This window comes from Scyliorhinus canicula, chromosome 7 (assembly GCF_902713615.1).
Source record: "Scyliorhinus canicula chromosome 7, sScyCan1.1, whole genome shotgun sequence".
In the NCBI taxonomy this organism is placed as follows: Eukaryota; Metazoa; Chordata; class Chondrichthyes; order Carcharhiniformes; family Scyliorhinidae; genus Scyliorhinus; species Scyliorhinus canicula.
In genome coordinates, this window is record NC_052152.1 from 134,311,508 (window position 1) to 134,328,797 (window position 17,290).

Here is a 17,290-nt window from a genome sequence, read left to right on the forward strand (position 1 = left end):
TCTGTCTTTATCCATCTAATTACACCCCAATATAATCCTAATTGGTTTGGGTTAGACTCAAACATATCTGATTTGACGGCAAGCTGTCCACCTTTAATATGCCACATTAGTTTTAATTGTTTCCTGTCTGCATACTTGTGTATGTTAAGGAATGTGATATTGTGCTGTTATCAAGACCAGTTCGAACTGGTCATTTGCTGACTTAGCTGTTATAACAATAGAGCCTTCATGTTACTGTATCATTGCTATGCTGTTGCTATAGATCTGCCCTGTCCTTGGACACTGTCTTAAAAAATGTATTCATTAGTTCAGTTAAAGTGTTTGTTTTAAACTCTACTGCTTTTGCATGTATCAGGTTCTTTTTATGTTTCTGTTGTTTTTATGTTGTACTATCTTGCTAGAATAATGGAACTTAGTAAAATGAATTATGCTGTTTTGTAAGCTGTATGTTTTGAGATGACCTGCGGTTATCAAAGTGTTGAAATCCTTAATTTAAAATGGGTCTTTTGCCTATCAGGTGTATCAGGAAATAGTTGACTTCTACTTATATCGGTTCCCAACTTGTCATGATATTTGAACTCTTAACTTTTTGTGTGTGTGTTAGTCTAGAATTAATACACCACATTTCTCTAATTTGCTTTTTGTTTTGTTTTCCATACTCTGTAGTAAAATCCCTTGGTTTCTCAATAAAGGAACTATTTGTCAAATGTGAGCCTACATAGTGTTTAACAGACTACTTGATCAGAAAATCAGACTCTTCTGTAATGCTCTATCTTCAGACAATGTTCACAAATGTTCTTTCCCGCAGAAGTTGTGGTGGATGAACTGGGACATGAATCCTAGCTTTTTTCTGTTTCACTGCTCGCCAGTCCAGGGGTAAAGAAGTTGTTTGTCATTAAATGTTAAATTGCTTCAAAGTAAACATTTAAAACTCATTTATAGTTTAAATAACTTTGAAACCAGGAGCCTGCTACAGAGAAATAATTTAATTTTTCCTGTTCTGCACACAGCTTTGATTGCTGTTCACCCAGTGTAAAATTGTAGTGAGCACTGCGGCAAACTACCTTTTTTCACCGGTTAAATTTTGTGTATGTTTACATGCGTCTACTAACAGCTTGGAGGGATAATAGCTGATGGATATTTCTCAAAGGGTAGTGAAAGTGTGTGTGTGTTGGGGGGGGGGGGGGGGGGGGGGGCTGGTGCAGACACAATGGGCCGAAGGTCCTCTTGCTGTGCTGTAAACTCTAAAAAAAGTCATTATCTTAGAGACTAGTGTAACTGGGTGAAGTTCGCCTCAAGGTATGAAATGCTGTGAAAAGCACACAAAGAAAGACATTTCTATAGCACCAGCCACATCCTTTAAGTATTTTGTATTGTCACTTGTAATTTAGGTAAATGAAGCACTAAATCCCAAAGACAGAAATTAAATAGGTGACCTCATTATCTGTTGGTGGTGTTGGTTGTTCCCAGGACAACGCCTCAGTTGATCTTCACTGTGCCAGTGGATTTTTTTACATCCATCTGATGGAATGCAAAGGCACGGGCTCGATTTTATTCCTTATTGAAAAGGTGTTTCTGACAATACAGCACTCCTTCAGTACAGCAATAAAAGGAAGGTTTATATGCACGTTTCCAGAATGGGGCTTGAATGCATGACGCTTCTGATTTAAAGTTAAATCTTCTAGTCTGTTAAATAATCAGATTTATCATGGCAAAGCTTTGTTCAAATTTCCAAAGTTGATATTACCTTGTTAAGAAAGTGCTTTCTTCTGTTTTAATGTAACTTGCAACGGGATTTAAAAAATTGTTATGGGACGCAAGGTAAGATGCTAGACCAGCATTAGTTGCCCATCTTTAATTGCCCTTGAGGAGGTAGGTGGTGGTGAGCTGCCTTGAACTGTTGCAGTCCATGCAACATAGGGATGCTCTCAGTTCCTTTAAGAAAGGAGTTCCAGGATTTTGGCCCAATGACTGTGAAGGAATGGCCATATAGTTCAAATTCGGGATGTTGAGTGACTTGGAGGGGGACTTGCAGATGGTGTTCCCATGCATCTGCTGCCCCTGTCCTTCTAGATTGCAAAGGTCATGGGTTTGGAAGGTCCTGTTGAAGGAGCTTTGGTGAATTGCTGCAGTGAATCTTGTTGATGGTACACACTGCTGCCACTGTGCAATGCTGGTGGAGGGAGTGAATGTTGAAGGTGGTTGATGGGGTGCCAATCGAGTGGGCTGCTTTTCTGAATGGTATTGAGCTTCTTGATGCTAAAACTGCACATCCAGGCAAGTGGAGTGTATTCTCCTGATTTGTGCCTTGTAGATGGTGGGCAAATTTAGGAAGTCAGGAGGTGAGTTACTCTGCATAATTCCCAGCCTCTGACCTCTTTCAGCTACAGTATTTATATGGCATGTGCAGTTCTGTTTTTGGTTAATGGTAACCCCAAGAATGTTAACAATGGGGCATTCAGCGATGGTAATTAGTTGCAACTGTACAAGGCATTGGTGAGACCACACCTGGAGTATTGTGCACCGTTTTGGTCCCCTTATTTGAGGAAAGATGTAATGGCATTGGAGGCAGTTCAGAGAAGGTTTACTCGATTGATTCCAGAGATATGGGGTTTGTCGTATGAAGAGAGATTGAGCAGTTTGGGCCTGTACTCTCTGGAGTTTAGAAGAATGAGGGGAGATCCAATTGAGGTTCACGGTGATAAAATGTATGGATAAAGTAGATGAGGAGTGGATGCTTCCTCTTGTGGGGCATTCTAGAATGAGAGGTCATAGTCCAAGGAGAAGAGGTAACATTTAAAACTGAGTTGAGGATAAACTATTTCTCCCAAAGGGTTGTGAATCTGTGGAATTTGCTACCCCAGATGTTGGGACAGTGAGTAAATTTGAGGAGTTAGATAGATTTTTAATTGGCAATGGGTTGAAGAGTTATGGGGAACGGGCAGGACGGTGGAGTTGAGGCCAGGTTGAAATCAGCCATGATCAAATGGCGGAGCAGACTCTGGCCAAATGGCCTAATTCTACTGCTTCTTATGGACTCTTATAATATTGTCACGGACGGCAGATTGGTGAGGAGAAGGTCAGGTAGGTTTTTCCTTTTTGTGGTTTCCGTGAACACCTGCCACAGACCCAGTCTAGCAGCTATATTCTTTACAATTCAGTCAGCTCGGTCTATAGTAATGCTACTGTGACAGTCTTGGTGATGGACATTGAAGTCCTCCACCTGCAGTACATTGTGTGCCCTTGCCACCTTCCTTGCTTCCTCCAAGTAGTATTCAACATGGATGGCTACTCATACGCCAACTGAGGTGGGACAGTCGGTAATCAGGGGTTTCCTTGCCCATGTTTGGCCTGATGTCATGAGATTTCATGGGATCCGGAGCCAGTGTTTAAGCCTCGGGTAAAATCTCCTTCCCACTGTATACCACCATGCCGCCACCTCTGATGGATCCGTCGGTGAGAAAGGACATATCCAGTGATGGTGGTGGCTGGGACATTGTACGGTATGATTCCATGAGTATGAATGTCAGACTGTTGCTTGATTACTCTGTGGGGCATCTTCCCAATTATGGCACAAAACTCCCTTTTGTTAGTAAGGAAGATTTTGGAGGGCTGGGTTTACCATTGTTGTTTCCAGTGTTGGGTTGTTAGGAGGAAGGTGTTGCCGCCCAGTTTCATTCCATTTTGTTGACCTTTTAGCGGTTTAATACAACCGCCTGAAGCTTGCAAAGGGCAGTTAAGAGTCTGCCATATTGCTGTGGGTCTCAAGTTGCATATAGGCCAGGTAAGGATGGCTGATTTCCTTCCCTTGTGGACATTCGTGAACCATGTCGTATTTTATAACATTGAAGATGGTTTCATGGTCACTATTACTGAAACTAACTTTTTTTTTTAGCTCCAGATTTCTAAATTGAATTTAAATTCCAACTGTTGTGGGGGGGGGGGGGATTTGAAACTTGTCCCAAGAGTATTAGACTATGTCTCTGTACTAGTCCACAGTGACACTTCCACGACGCAGCAGTGAAGCTGAACTAATTTGGAAACTGCAGTATATTTGACACTGTAGGAAGAGTGTTTCTGTGAATGACATCTTTATTTTATGATATGGAGATGCCAGCGTTGGTCTGGGATGAGCACAGTAAGAAGTCTTAAAACACCAGGTTAAAGATCTGTGTCCAATCACGAGCTTTCAGAGCACAGCTCCTTCCTCAGGGGAATCTTTTATTTTATATATATATATATATATATATTTATTTGAAGGCTAGTGAAAGTGTACAATTCACCTTTATGGTGATTTGGTTTTTTTTAAAAACCTATGGTTAGAAACTAAATTTCAGTTTGTTGGTGTATATATTTAGTCTGGGTTTCAACGAGATGAGAGTCATGTGATGCATTCCAGGGTTCACTGTTGTGATCTTTGAGTCTATTTATCGTTTACACTGCACACTTTAGATCAGGGATAAGAGATCTGCTTACAGGAGTCCAAAGAAGTGCAGGTTAGATGGATTGGCCCTGCTAAATTGCCCCTTTGTGTTCAAAGATCTTCATGTTATGTTGGGTTACGGGAATAGGGCGAGAGTGTGGACCTAGGTAGGGTGCTCTTTCAGAGGATCTGTGCACACTTGATGGGCTGAATGGCCTCCTTCCGCACTGTCGGAATTCTATGGTTCTATCGTGTGTCTGTTACTGACCCCAGGAAAATGTCCAGTGCAATAACTCAGAAGCATGACTGGCACTAATTTTTCCTTGAATGTGATCAATTATGAGAAAGAAGTACTTAATAGAATGATGTAGAACAGAAAGAAGCCATTTGACCCATCATCCCTGTACCAGCACTTTTTGAAAGCGTTATCAAATTAGTATTATTCTCCAGCTCGTTTATTGATCGTTTTATTTCAGAACAGTTACTACTAATATTCATATAGCCACAACGTAACAAGATGATCTTGGGCAACTTTAGAAGGGAAGACAGGGCATTCTAGAAAACAGACAATGGGCGGCATCGTGGCACAGTGGTTAGCACTGCTGCCTCATAGCACCGAGTACCCTGGTTCGATGCTGTCCGTGTAAAGTTTGCACATTCTTCCCGTGTCTGCGTGGGTCTCACCCCCACAACCCAAAAGTGTGCAGGGTAGGAGGATTGGTCACGCTAAATTGCCCCTTAATTGGAAAAAAAAAGAATTGGGTACTCTAAATTTATTTTTTTTAAAAAGAAAATAAGGTTGATTGAAGGGAAATTCCAAAAGTGTAGTCAGATTTTTAGAAGTCTTATGAAGTGAGGGCATTATAGTGTGGAGAGTTTCAACCTCTCCCATCTTGGGGGTTAGGCAGTAGGGAACACCTATGCTCAGTATGTTTGACGTTGCCTTCTGGGAATATTTTCAACACAATTTTAGTGTACATTTGAAGTTCTAAAGAAAGCTAGCGTACATATTTATACATTAAAGCAGATAATATTGGAAATGCACAGGTTGATCAGCATTTGTGAAGGAAGCGATGAGTTGACAATTAAAGTTAGTTAACTACAGGATTAAATGTTTGAAACTAACTTATCCAGTCTCCCTGCAGGTGCTAACTGAGCTCACTTTCCATCCTAGTTTTGTATTTGTTTCAGATTTCCAGCATATGCAATTTTTATTTTACATTTGTAAACACAAAACATAAAGAGAATGTTTGCTCCACACCTCAAGAAGAGTATATTGGAGGAGGTGCAGTGTAGATTTACTAGAATTATACTTTAAGGAAAGGTCTTCCAAACTAGAGCTGTAACCCCTGGAATTTTGGAGATTAAGGAGTGATTTGATCAAAGTTTTCAAGATAAGGGAAATAGAGAAAAACTATTGTGGAGTCTATTTAGAGCTGGACGTTTTTGAAGGGTAAATTTGGGAAACACGTCTGCATACAAGGGTTAGTAAAAGTTTGGAACACTCTTTCACCAACAGCAGCTGATGCCAGATTAATTGGTGATTTTAAAACTGATGAAAGTTAGATGATGAAAGTTAGATGAGAGTAAGATGGCAGATCAGTAATGGTTTCATTGAATGGTGGATCAGGCCCGAGGGGCTAAATGGTCTTGCATCAATATCTAAAACTAGTCATTTTGCGAAGGTAACCACCAGTGCTTAAAGTACCATGTTTGTGTGTAATTTTGTCTGCCATTCAGTTCTGATTTGTTCTTGTCAAAATGATAATAAATTTTAAAATGTTCTGTTTCAGGAGTTCTATGAACATACAACAATCCTCTGGCAGGATGATGGTGTGAAAGCATGCTATGAAAGGTCGAATGAATATCAGCTTATTGACTGCGCACACTAGTAAGTACTTTTGGTGCTTCAGCATATTAGTGATTAAGAAAGGTCACTATACTAGGAATATGAAAACTTGAAAACAAATGTTGCAGACAGAATCTACGGTCATATATTGGGTAATTTAACATAAAACTCATTTGAGTAATCTGGTAATCTAATTCCTGTTTTGTCTTCATTGCAAACATTACTTCTAAAACCAACTCTGAAAAATGCTTTAGCCGTAGCTTATTAGTTAAACCAAAAACCTGTCTGCTGTAATTTGAAGAAGTTGGACTTGTTGTCTGAGGGACTAAGTACACCATTTAAAACAATTGGATACTATATTATGACACATGAAGTATAAAGAAATTCAGCAACACAATATTTTATCTTGTTCTTGCATTGTGAATTTTAATAGTTGGGGAAGACTAGATGCAGCAAAGAGGAACAGCTTTGCAGAGTTGATTTTTACAAAAAAAAGTTGCGTTTTGAACGCAAGGTGTTTTGAACTTTATTTGATAGAAATTATTGTAGTCTAAAATCACAATGCTTCACAGCTTGCTTCAAATATTCACATTATACTAAACGCTATATGTTGCAGAGCTTTTTACTGCATTTCTGTGTGATCATGTAAACAATGCTTAGAAAAAATAATATATTAAGTTATGTAATGAAAAACCATCTGGATGAAATGTACTTGTGCAGAATTTGAAAATTCTGAAATTAATTTTGGACCTTTTTGAAGGACAGAGAGCAATAATAATTTGCATTTATACAGCACCTTTAAGTTAAAATGTGTTAAGATGCTTAACAGGAATATTATCAAACAAATGTTGGACACTAAGTCAAATAAAGAGATGTACGGGCTTATTAAAAGCATGAAACACGCAGTAGATTTAAAGAAACATCTTAAAGGAAGGGCGAGGAGTGGTTTGTGGAAAGAAATTCCAACTCTTAGAACCTTAACAGCTGACTGGATGGTTGCCAGCAGTGGAGGGATTAAAATCTAGGATGCACAAGGCCAGAATTGAAGGAGTGCAGAGATCCTGGAGGCTTGCAAGGCTAGAGGAGGCAACCGAGAAAAGGACAGGCAAGGCCATGGAGGGATTTGATAGGGAAAAACTTCAAAAAATGAGGCAATATAGAACCAAGAGCTGATGTAGGCCTTCGAGTAGATCCTCAAAGATCAAATTAGGTTAAAAGAAAGTAGACTTAATAAATGATTATTCACTAGAAAAATAAACTTTGTAATGTGAGGAGGAGGTGCCTAAACAGTTTGAAGCACTGAAGGCTAATACGTGCCTTGGGCAGAAAACTTTGGAGTAAATTTGTTGGGCTCATACACAGTTACAGTGGATTCATTGGGTACTGAAAAAGTCCTGTTGGTTGAAAGAATGTAAATATGTTGCCAATATTTAGAAGCTTTGCAAATCTGACCCACGGGCACATTGTTTTCCATCAGATGCCATCTTCTTCAGGCCCCTTGTTGTATAACGTCAGTGATCATGACTCTCCAACTTTCTCAGCCCTTGATAGCAGACAACATTTTGGCGGTGTTCTAAAGTCCTATACCTGTTCTACTTCTTAAACTATCAGTACGTTTTGTACTTCCTCGTGCTCTTCCTGTACTATCCTCAGTTTTATCTGTCACTATCGTGTGTTCTGGTTTCTCTCTCCGAAAGACTGAAGTTGTAACTTGGTGATCGACTGCAAATGTTTTTCTTGTGCGCCAGCTTAGCTCAAAACTTCACTAGTTGGGTGTGTAATCAAGTGCGTCAGAAACCACATCTATGTTGCATTAATTTATCTTCCATTGTCTTGCATCCAACATTTGTATCCATGTAGTAACATTGACCAGATGTAACATTTTAGTCACTTAATTCTATCAGTGATGACTGAAATTATGGAACCCATTCTGAGTAACTGTAACAACACATAAATAACAGTGGACATGGTAAACTACGGAAGTGCTCCAAAGCACTCATATATTGCACCTTACTAGACTGATTCAGGGATTAGGGAAGTTCAGGAAGACGATGCCAACTTGGTACCCTTTCTAGAAAAATGAGTTACTAATCTTTATTGTCACAAGTAGGCTTACATTAACAGTACAATGAAGTTACTGTGAAAAGCCCTAGTCGCCACATTCTGGCACCTGTTCGGGTATACAGAGGGAGAATTCAGAATGTCCAAATTACCTAACAGCATGTCTTTCGGGACTTGTGGGAGGAAACCAGAACACCCGAAGAAAATCCACGCACACACTGGGGGAACGTGCAGACTCCACACAGACGGTGCCCCACGCTGGGAATCGAACTTGGGACCCTGGAGCTGAGAAGCAACAGTGCTACCCACTGTGCTGCCCATAAGGCATAAAGAGTTGAAGTCAAAACCAATGTCTCATGCACTCATTAGTTGGCTTACAACAAGTCCTCCGTTGAATCTGAGCACAGTTGATATCTAAGGAGGATGGTGAGATTTCTAGTAAAAACAACAAACTAGAATGAAGAAGTTCTGTTAGAGAATTTAACCCCCTTAATCTTTTTGTACTCTAGGTGACCAGAGAGAGCTGTACCCCCATTGGTGGATCTCACCAGTTAGCTAATCCATAAAGATGCACTTGGTAGTTTTCCTTTCATCTTCAGGCATTTGGGAACAGAATATGTGTGAGGAGGAAAATTAGCTCTTGGGCTAAAGGGATCAAAGGATTTGGGGGGGTGAAATAAAAACCAGTTACTTAGTTGAATGATCAGCCATGATTTTGAATGATAGAGCAGGCTCGAAGAGCTGAATGGCCTACTCCTATTTTCTATGTTTCTATAAATTGCCTGAATCAAACTTGCCAGACCAAATACATTATGTGAAGAGTCAATCAACATGCAGATACTCAAAGCTCACTCTTGCAGTCCCTGATGTTAAAGCTCCTAGCATTCTAGCATAGAAGCAGATGCTACCCTTTCTGTTTACTTGTTATGCCCACTGTCATTTAGAATGTGCTTAATAACTGTGTACCATAATTGAGAAAGTTATTGACCGTTCCTATAAAACAGCAAGCATACAACATCCACCAGGAGATAATGGTACCGTAGTTCAGTAATCTGGTCATACATTTGGCAATTGTTTTCTGGGTTATTGCCTGATGTGGAATAAATGCCAGACAGGATACTGATTTTAAATTCCTCTACTGTAATTTTTAACAATACTGGCCTCCTGGTTGACTGGTGTCCAGTCGACTACAAGTGGACTGGCCTCTTGTGATAATATAACTAGCTTCTGATTGCATGCCTTCAAAGTAAGTTGTGTTGCAATCATTCTGTCCACATAATGAAGAGCATATGCAGGGTGTTTCTTTATCTTGGTCTTCAAAGGTTTTTTTGTTCTGTTCGTGGCATGGCTTTTGAAGTTGCTCCTATAGAACTGTCAACAACAATTACCTTCATACAGGAAGAGTATATTTAATGGGGAAGCTTTTATTACATTTCATGAATCCGTGCAAATAATTTGGGAAATTTCCATCAAAACAGGACGACTTTCATTGGTGTTCCCTACTTTTCTGATGATACAGTATTGTCTAGCACAATCTTTCAGGCACTGTCTGGATTTTTTGAGCCCTACACAGTAGAATGGTATAGCACTTAAGGGTAATTCAACGTGACTTCAAGCTTCCTTGAAATGAAGGCTTCCTCATTAATGCTTCTTCCCAAGAATCTACATTGGGTTGGGGATGGTGGTGGTCAGAGTTTCTCCAAAAATTCATGATCAAATGAGGGATAGTAATTTACAAGTTTATAGGTCTGTTTTTGCTAATTTCATTGTCGTGATATTGAAGTTTTGCTGGGTAATTCAATGAATGTGGCAGTGACTGCCAAGATTGAAAAATCAAGGGAGGCAGAGAGCACAGAGCCTCACTCTATGCAGATGATCTGCTCCTCTACATCTCGGACCCACAAAGCAGCATGGACGGAATCATCGCGCTCCTGAAAGAGTTTGGGGCCTTCTCGGGCTACAAACTCAACATGAGCAAAAGCGAGATCTTCCCAGTACACCCGCGCGGGAAGGGGCTGCCATTCAAACAAGCCCAACACAAATTCCGCTACCTGGGGATCCAAATAGCCCATGACTGGAAAGGGATCCACAAATGGAACCTCACCAGCCTGACGGAGGAAGTAAAAAAAGGACCTGCAAAGATGGAACACACTCCCACTCTCCATCGCAGGGAGAGTCCAGACGATCAAAATGAACATACTGCCCAGGTTCCTCTTCCTGTTTAGATCCATTCCAATCTACATCCCCAAGGCCTTTTTCAAAGTGCTGGACAAACTTATCATGGCGTTCTTATGGGGGGGAAAAAAATGCTAGGATCCCAAAGAAGGTCCTACAAAAAACAAAATCCATGGGGGGGCTAGCCCTCCCGAATCTACAATTCTACCACTGGGCGGCAACAGCCGAGCGAGTAAGGGGATGGATCCAGGAGCCAGAAGCCGAGTGGGTGCGTGCGGAGGAGGCCTCCTGCATGGGGACCTCCCTCCGGGCCCTCGCCACGGCAGCACTCCCATCCCCACCCAAAAAAACACTCCAGCAGCCCAGTGGTGACAGCCACCCTCCAATCCTGGAACCAACTGCGGCAGCAATTTGGCCTGACCAAAATGTCGGACAAGGCTCCCATCTGCAACAACCATAGGTTCAAACCAGCACTGACTGACGCCACCTTCAAAAGGTGGAGGCAGGATGGAGGGACACTGACAGTCAGGGACCTATACACGGATGACAGGATCGCAACACTGGACGAACTGACAGAGAAATTTCGGCTAGCTGGGGGGAACGAGCTACGGTACCTGCAGCTCAAAAACTTCCTACGAAAGGAGACGAGGACGTACCCACAACCACCACGACAGCCACTACTGGATGACCTACTGGACGCAAGTATCCTAGAGAAAGGGAACTGTAGCGACATGTATGACCGACTGGTAGAAAGGGATGATACCGTACTGGACGCAACAAGAATGAAATGGGAGGACAACCTGGGGATTGAGGTAGGGTGGGGACTCTGGAGCGAAGCACAGCATAGGGTCAACTCCACCTCCACGTGCGCAAGGCTCAGCCTGATGCAACTAAAAGTGGTACATAGAGCCCACTTAACAAGAAACCGTATGAGTAGGTTCTTCCCGGAGGTGGAGGACAGATGTGAACGGTGCCAAATAGGCCTGGCTAACCACGTCCACATGTTCTGGTCTTGCCCCAGACTTGTGGAGTACTGGACAGCCTTCTTCGAGGTTATGTCCAAAGTGGTGGGGGTGAGGGTGGAGCCATGCCCGATAGTGGCGGTCGCCCTTGCCTTTGCCTCCCTGATCGCCCGCCGTAGAATCCTGTTTGGCTGGCGGTCAGCAGCACCGCCCAGAGCTGCAGACTGGCTGTCCGACCTCTCGGAATCTCTCCAAATGGAGAAAATCAAATTCGCCATCCGAGGGTCAGACGACAGCTTCCACAGAACGTGGGAGCCATTCATGCAATTGTTCCGGGACCTGTTTGTGGCCAACGTACAAGAGGAAGAATAGTCGGGTGGCCAAGAATCAGGGGAAAATGGACGGGAATCGGGGGAAGGTAGCTGGGGAGGGGGGCGGGGGCGCTACGGGTTCGTTATGGGGGTTTGATGGCTAGCAAAGGCCCAAAACCAAACTGTAAATAAATGCCTATAAATATGTGCCTTGGCCATATTGGGGAATGTAAAATATGTATGCCGGCTAAAGGGGGCGGCCACAGTTATTATGAAGATGCTTACCTGTAAATATACATGTTAATTTTTGCGTGTTTTTTTTTTCTTTCTCTCTAATAATTTGTAATTTGTTGGATATAAAATATGAAAACTCAATAAAAAACATTAAAAAAAAAGATTGAAAAATCATTAGCGTGAGTTGCAATCTAAAGGATATGCCCAACATCAGAGGCACTTCGAAAGATAGTCCGCTAAAATGTTTGGGAGAATTATGTCTTTGGTTCAATTTCAAGCACCAAATAATTTAGCACCTCTTCAATTTCCAAGATTTTTACATGCCCCTGATACAGTATATCTCAGATTGTGACACTTCCATGTCTGCGCAATTCCAAATTTTCCACTCAGAATTTAAGCTCATTATAGCTGCAATTATGCTTTTTCAGAAGGTAAGATAATGCCTGTATGCATTTTCCGTCTCAAGATTTTATTTCTGTTCTCAGTCAAAAATCACAATTTTCCTATTTATAAATTCCCATGTCCACATGGTTAATGGAAATTACCAATGTAAATTGATTACCCTGTTATTAGTGAGTGGCTTTTCATCCGAATCACTTGATGCTTAATGAGACTTTATTTTGAAAGCTTTCTAATGGCATTTTATCCTCATACTGAAACTTCAAATTAAGAATTTAAGCAAAATATGTACTTCATAACTTAAATACTGTGAATCTTCAGCCTGGAATTGAAGACCGCCCATCACTGGCACTGTCACTCAGTTCCACCTTATAACCTCATGGCTGTTGTCATTTTATTTCTCCCTCTATCTCAATGCTATACCTTGTTGAAATGCTGAACAGATGATGAAGACTTTTCTGTTTGCTTTTACAATTCAATGCTTTTACTCTTTTTTAAAAAGAAAGAAAATGACCATAATGAGTGTGAGAAACATTGGTTCATAAAATGAACAAAAGCTACACTGGCTGTATGTGAATATTGCCTCTCTCTAGAAATAAATTCAGCAATTTTTCCTGAGCAAAGCACTAGAAATTGTCAAAGACGTTCTGACAATTGAGGCATAATACATCTCCCACCCGCCCCTCCATCTATCATGTCTGTTGTGTGCTTAGAGAATTTTGTCAAGGAGATGAGGTTCTGTACACGGGATGCAGATGCTATGAATGCCAGATTTAATAGAGAAAAGTGAAATTCCAGTCATAGAAAAATTATAGCGCTTTTGAATGAATAATGTTTAAAAAAAGGAAACAACACAATTTCTTGGGGGGGTGGGAGGATCATATGGTATGCTGTTCTATGGTATTATCTTGTTAAAAATGTACTGTTAGAATTTTTTTATTATGAGCAATTTATCATGCCACGAGCTTGACTGATTGGTTAGGTTCACAACACATTCTCTTCTGGTCAACAAAAGACTCAATCTCAGGAGTTTTTATATTTTGTGAGTAATCATTTTATGACAGCATTTCATTGGCCCATAACCTCCTTGTTCCCCAGTGTTGCATCAAGTGGGTACGCTAATGATGCACTGGGGAATCCCTCTAGGAAGTTCTCAAGAAAAGTTTACTCAGCAATTGCCCAGAAATGCTAACTTCCTCTGGACAATTGTGCTGGACTGGGGAACCACCTGACCGAAACGATTGAAATCGCTATTTTGGTTAGTTCTGCCTGTGTTGCCTGAGAGTTATGCTGAAATGTAGAGGAACAAAATCACTAGATTCTAACTCCAGAATAACTAATTAAAAAACATAGATCCAGCCTCAGCCATGCACGTCCGCCCGCCTGCCCCAGGGATGCACCATCTCAATTTTTCTCTCCTCCCCTTCCCCTCCCAGAGTGACCTCCCCTCCTCTCCGATCCGTCCTATTCGCACTCGCTCCCCCCTCCCCCACCAAAGGTCCATTCCAACCTCAGCGAGTGCCGGATAAAGAGGCGTTCCTTACCTTTCTGCGCCCCAGTTAGTCCATTCCAATGCAGCCGGGGCACAGTTGGCTGCTCCTGCCCCGCCAAGAGTGAGGAAGACTGGGTGAGACGGGGACTTTGAAATCCCAATGTAGGCAAGTCTGTCAAGATTGGCAATCCGCCGGAGATTGTCGCTCTGACGAAGTTATGGGCCAATTTACTAAGTTATTGGCTTGAATCTGCAGCTACTATTTTTTTAAGTTTTGTTTACCTCCGGCACCAATGAATTTCAGGTTAAGTATAACTAACATTCCACAGCTATGTGCGCCTCTTTTGTATCAAATGATCCCCGCCCATCCAGTTAGTTTTTATAACTTTCATGGCCTTTGTTTTCACTTTGTTTTGTTTTTCTTTGCTTTTTCTCTCTTTTGCTTCTCTCATTCCTTCCTTACAAGTGGCAACTATAAGGGTTCAACTGTAAATTCTGTGTGTATATTATATATATATAAAATACGCTGGCAAAACTTTACAAGTAGCTGTGAGAAACTGATGGGCAAAAAAATTGAAGATGGGTTGCCCTCATGCATATTAACTGAGGTTATGTTTAAACAATTGCAGGTTTAGGCTTCTCCGAGAGAGCGAGGAAAAAATTGAGGTTGATTTAGAGGTGCAGAAAGTGAGAGTATCTGCTCCTCAAATAACAGGTTTGTGTCCTCCCGTGTTTCCTGCTCCAGCTCCTCCAAACGCAGGTTACCTCCCTCCTACTCTGATCCTTCTCCAGAGACAGGATCTATGATTGGCAGAGCAGGAAGGGCTTAAGAGCGCAAACCTGTGATGGAGGTAGAGGAGCAGTTATCCAGGACAAGTCCAACCTGTTCAAACAATTGCAAATAGCCTTTTAAGGATCAAAAACAACAGTGCAACGTGACTTTTGTTACAACGTGAATTTTGATGCTGCGATGGTTGACACGCATGTTCAGTTAAAACCAAAAACTGGAGAGAATAGATGCCTCATGAGGGAATTAGAGAAGAAACTGTTGTAGAAATGTGATATAAACGCAGTCAATGCACTGATCACTCCCAATACCAATTTAAAAACCTGAGTTAGAAGGAAAACTAGGGCAAAAACCAGTCCTAGTATCAGCTATTACCAGAGGTACCAGAACATCACTGGCATACAGCAGTGGTGAGAATGATGTGAATTGTAATTGAGTTCAGCTCAAAGGCTAACCGAACTTTCTCTTTCGTTGGTCTCAATTCTTCCTTATCTTTTCTGTTGTCATTTGTACTGATCGGCATTTAGATCACAGCATATAAGTTGGTCCTTGAAGCCACCAAAAATCTTTACAAAAATGGGGGTCAATTTAAATGCTGAGTATGAAAAAGTGCTGGTGTGGGTGATCCCCATTTTGAAATGTGAAAGGAAAAGCATAACACTGGTAATGTTAAATTAATGTGACACAGTTTATTGAATGAATTAATTTTGCAAATATAACTGTAACCACAATCAAAATGTTTTATGAACATCATATTCATTGTCTTCGGCATCCGATGCAAGAGTTCATTGAATTCATTGAGTCACTTTGGCTATGACAGTAAGGATTGTGGATTTGGCGCTTTTGGTTTCATAATCAGTCATCTGCAACAAATTTGTCTTCCTCTCCATCTATTGAATTGGATATTCCATAGTTTTTCAATGATTTCATGACAGACAGTTTGTGCATGAGTAGTATCCCACTATTTGGCGAAGAAACCACAAAAAATATTTAAGCGAGGGCGGCATGTGATGCAGTGGTTATCACAGGGACTGCGGCACTGAGGACCCAGGTTCGAATCCCTGCCATGGGTCACTGTCCGTGTGGAGTTTGCACATTCTCCCCATGTCTGCATGGGTTTCACCCCCACAACCCAAAGATGTGCAGGTTAGGTGGATTGGCCACGCTAAATTGCCCCTTAATTAGGGAAAAAATAATTGGGTACTCTAAAATTTATGTTTAAAATAAATAAATATTTATGCGGGGCAACATAGAATTTACAGTGCAGAAGGAGGCCATTCGGCCCATCGATTCTGCACCGGCTCTTGGAAAGAGCACCCTACCCAAGGTCAACACCTCCACCCTATCCCCATAACCCAGTAACTCCATCCAACACTAAGGGCATTTTATCATGGCCAATCCACCTAACCTGCACATCTTTGGACTGTGGGAGGAAACCGGAGCACCCGGAGGAAACCCACGCACACACAGGGAGGATGTGCAGACTCCGCACAGACAGTGACCCAAGCCGGAATCGAACCTGGGACCTGGAGCTGTGAAGCAATTGTGCTATCCACGATGCTACCGTGCTGCCCCAACATGCATACTTCCATTCATCGTAAGGTTTTTTTCTCCAGCTATTCCCCGTTCCATTCAGCATGAAATATCCTGACCCTTGAATGACTTGGAATCATAGAACCCCTACAGTGCAGGAGGCCATTTGGCCCATTGAGTCTGCACCGACCCTATGAAAGAGCACCCTACCTAGGCTCAATCCTCCACACTATCCCCGTAACCCCGCCTAGGGGCAATTTATCATGAACAATCCACCTAACCTGCACATCCTCGGACCGTCGGAGGAAACCCATGCAGACACAAGGAAGAACATGCAAACCTCCACATAGACAGTCACCCAAGGTTGGAATTGAACCCGGGGCTGAGGCAGCAGTGCTAACCACTGTGCAACCGTGCAAGCAGAAGGAAGTCATGGGTTTTTGTTATACATTATTGCAAACCAGTCATTTCCCCCGAGACCTGTGCCAAAGGTCCAAATCAAATTTGGTCTCCTAAAATTTATTTAACCTGTCTTAATTTCTCTCTTATGCTTCTGAATATGCTCAGAAGGTTCTGAACATGCTCAGATGCTGGTTAAAATACGTGCAGGTGCTTTTCTTTAAGTTAAGTAAAGCTTTTTATGTTGTTTAACAATTGTTAATGAAGGTAGTTTTACTACTTTGCTTTAAGTTCCCAAATAACTTGTGGAATATTCCTCCGGGTTCTTAATGCATATCGTTTCATAAAGTTTTTATCTTCAGCTACTGGCCCTCTGATTTGGCCATGCTTAATTTGAGTATTGGTTCAGAACAATGGGATTGCTGAAGAAAAAATGCAGTTGCTCAATTATTAATTTGCACCTTTTATATAAATGCCTGTTGGGAGGATTCTGTCTCCGTCAGAAGATCTATAAAGCCACTGATGTTTAAAAAAAACATATATTGTGTGGTTGACTGGAAAGCTTGGTTGGTCTTTTCTAGACTGAAAATGTGCTAGCCTGCACAGCTGAGATGGCTGTTCCTATCTGCCATTGGAAATCCTGGTGCTGCAATAACATAGCAAAA

The 17,290-nt window shown here is 41.7% G+C and overlaps 1 protein-coding gene across 3 annotated transcripts in view; it reads left to right on the forward strand.

Moving 5' to 3' along the window:
• The window catches only part of gnas (GNAS complex locus), a 408,925-nt gene that overhangs the window by 286,208 nt on the left and 105,427 nt on the right, over positions 1-17,290 (forward strand). For all 3 annotated transcript variants that reach the window (XM_038802970.1, XM_038802971.1, XM_038802972.1), the window contains exon 5: positions 6,217-6,314. In XM_038802970.1, the coding sequence (XP_038658898.1) occupies positions 6,217-6,314 (98 nt within the window). The remainder of the gene's footprint in view (positions 1-6,216; positions 6,315-17,290) is intronic.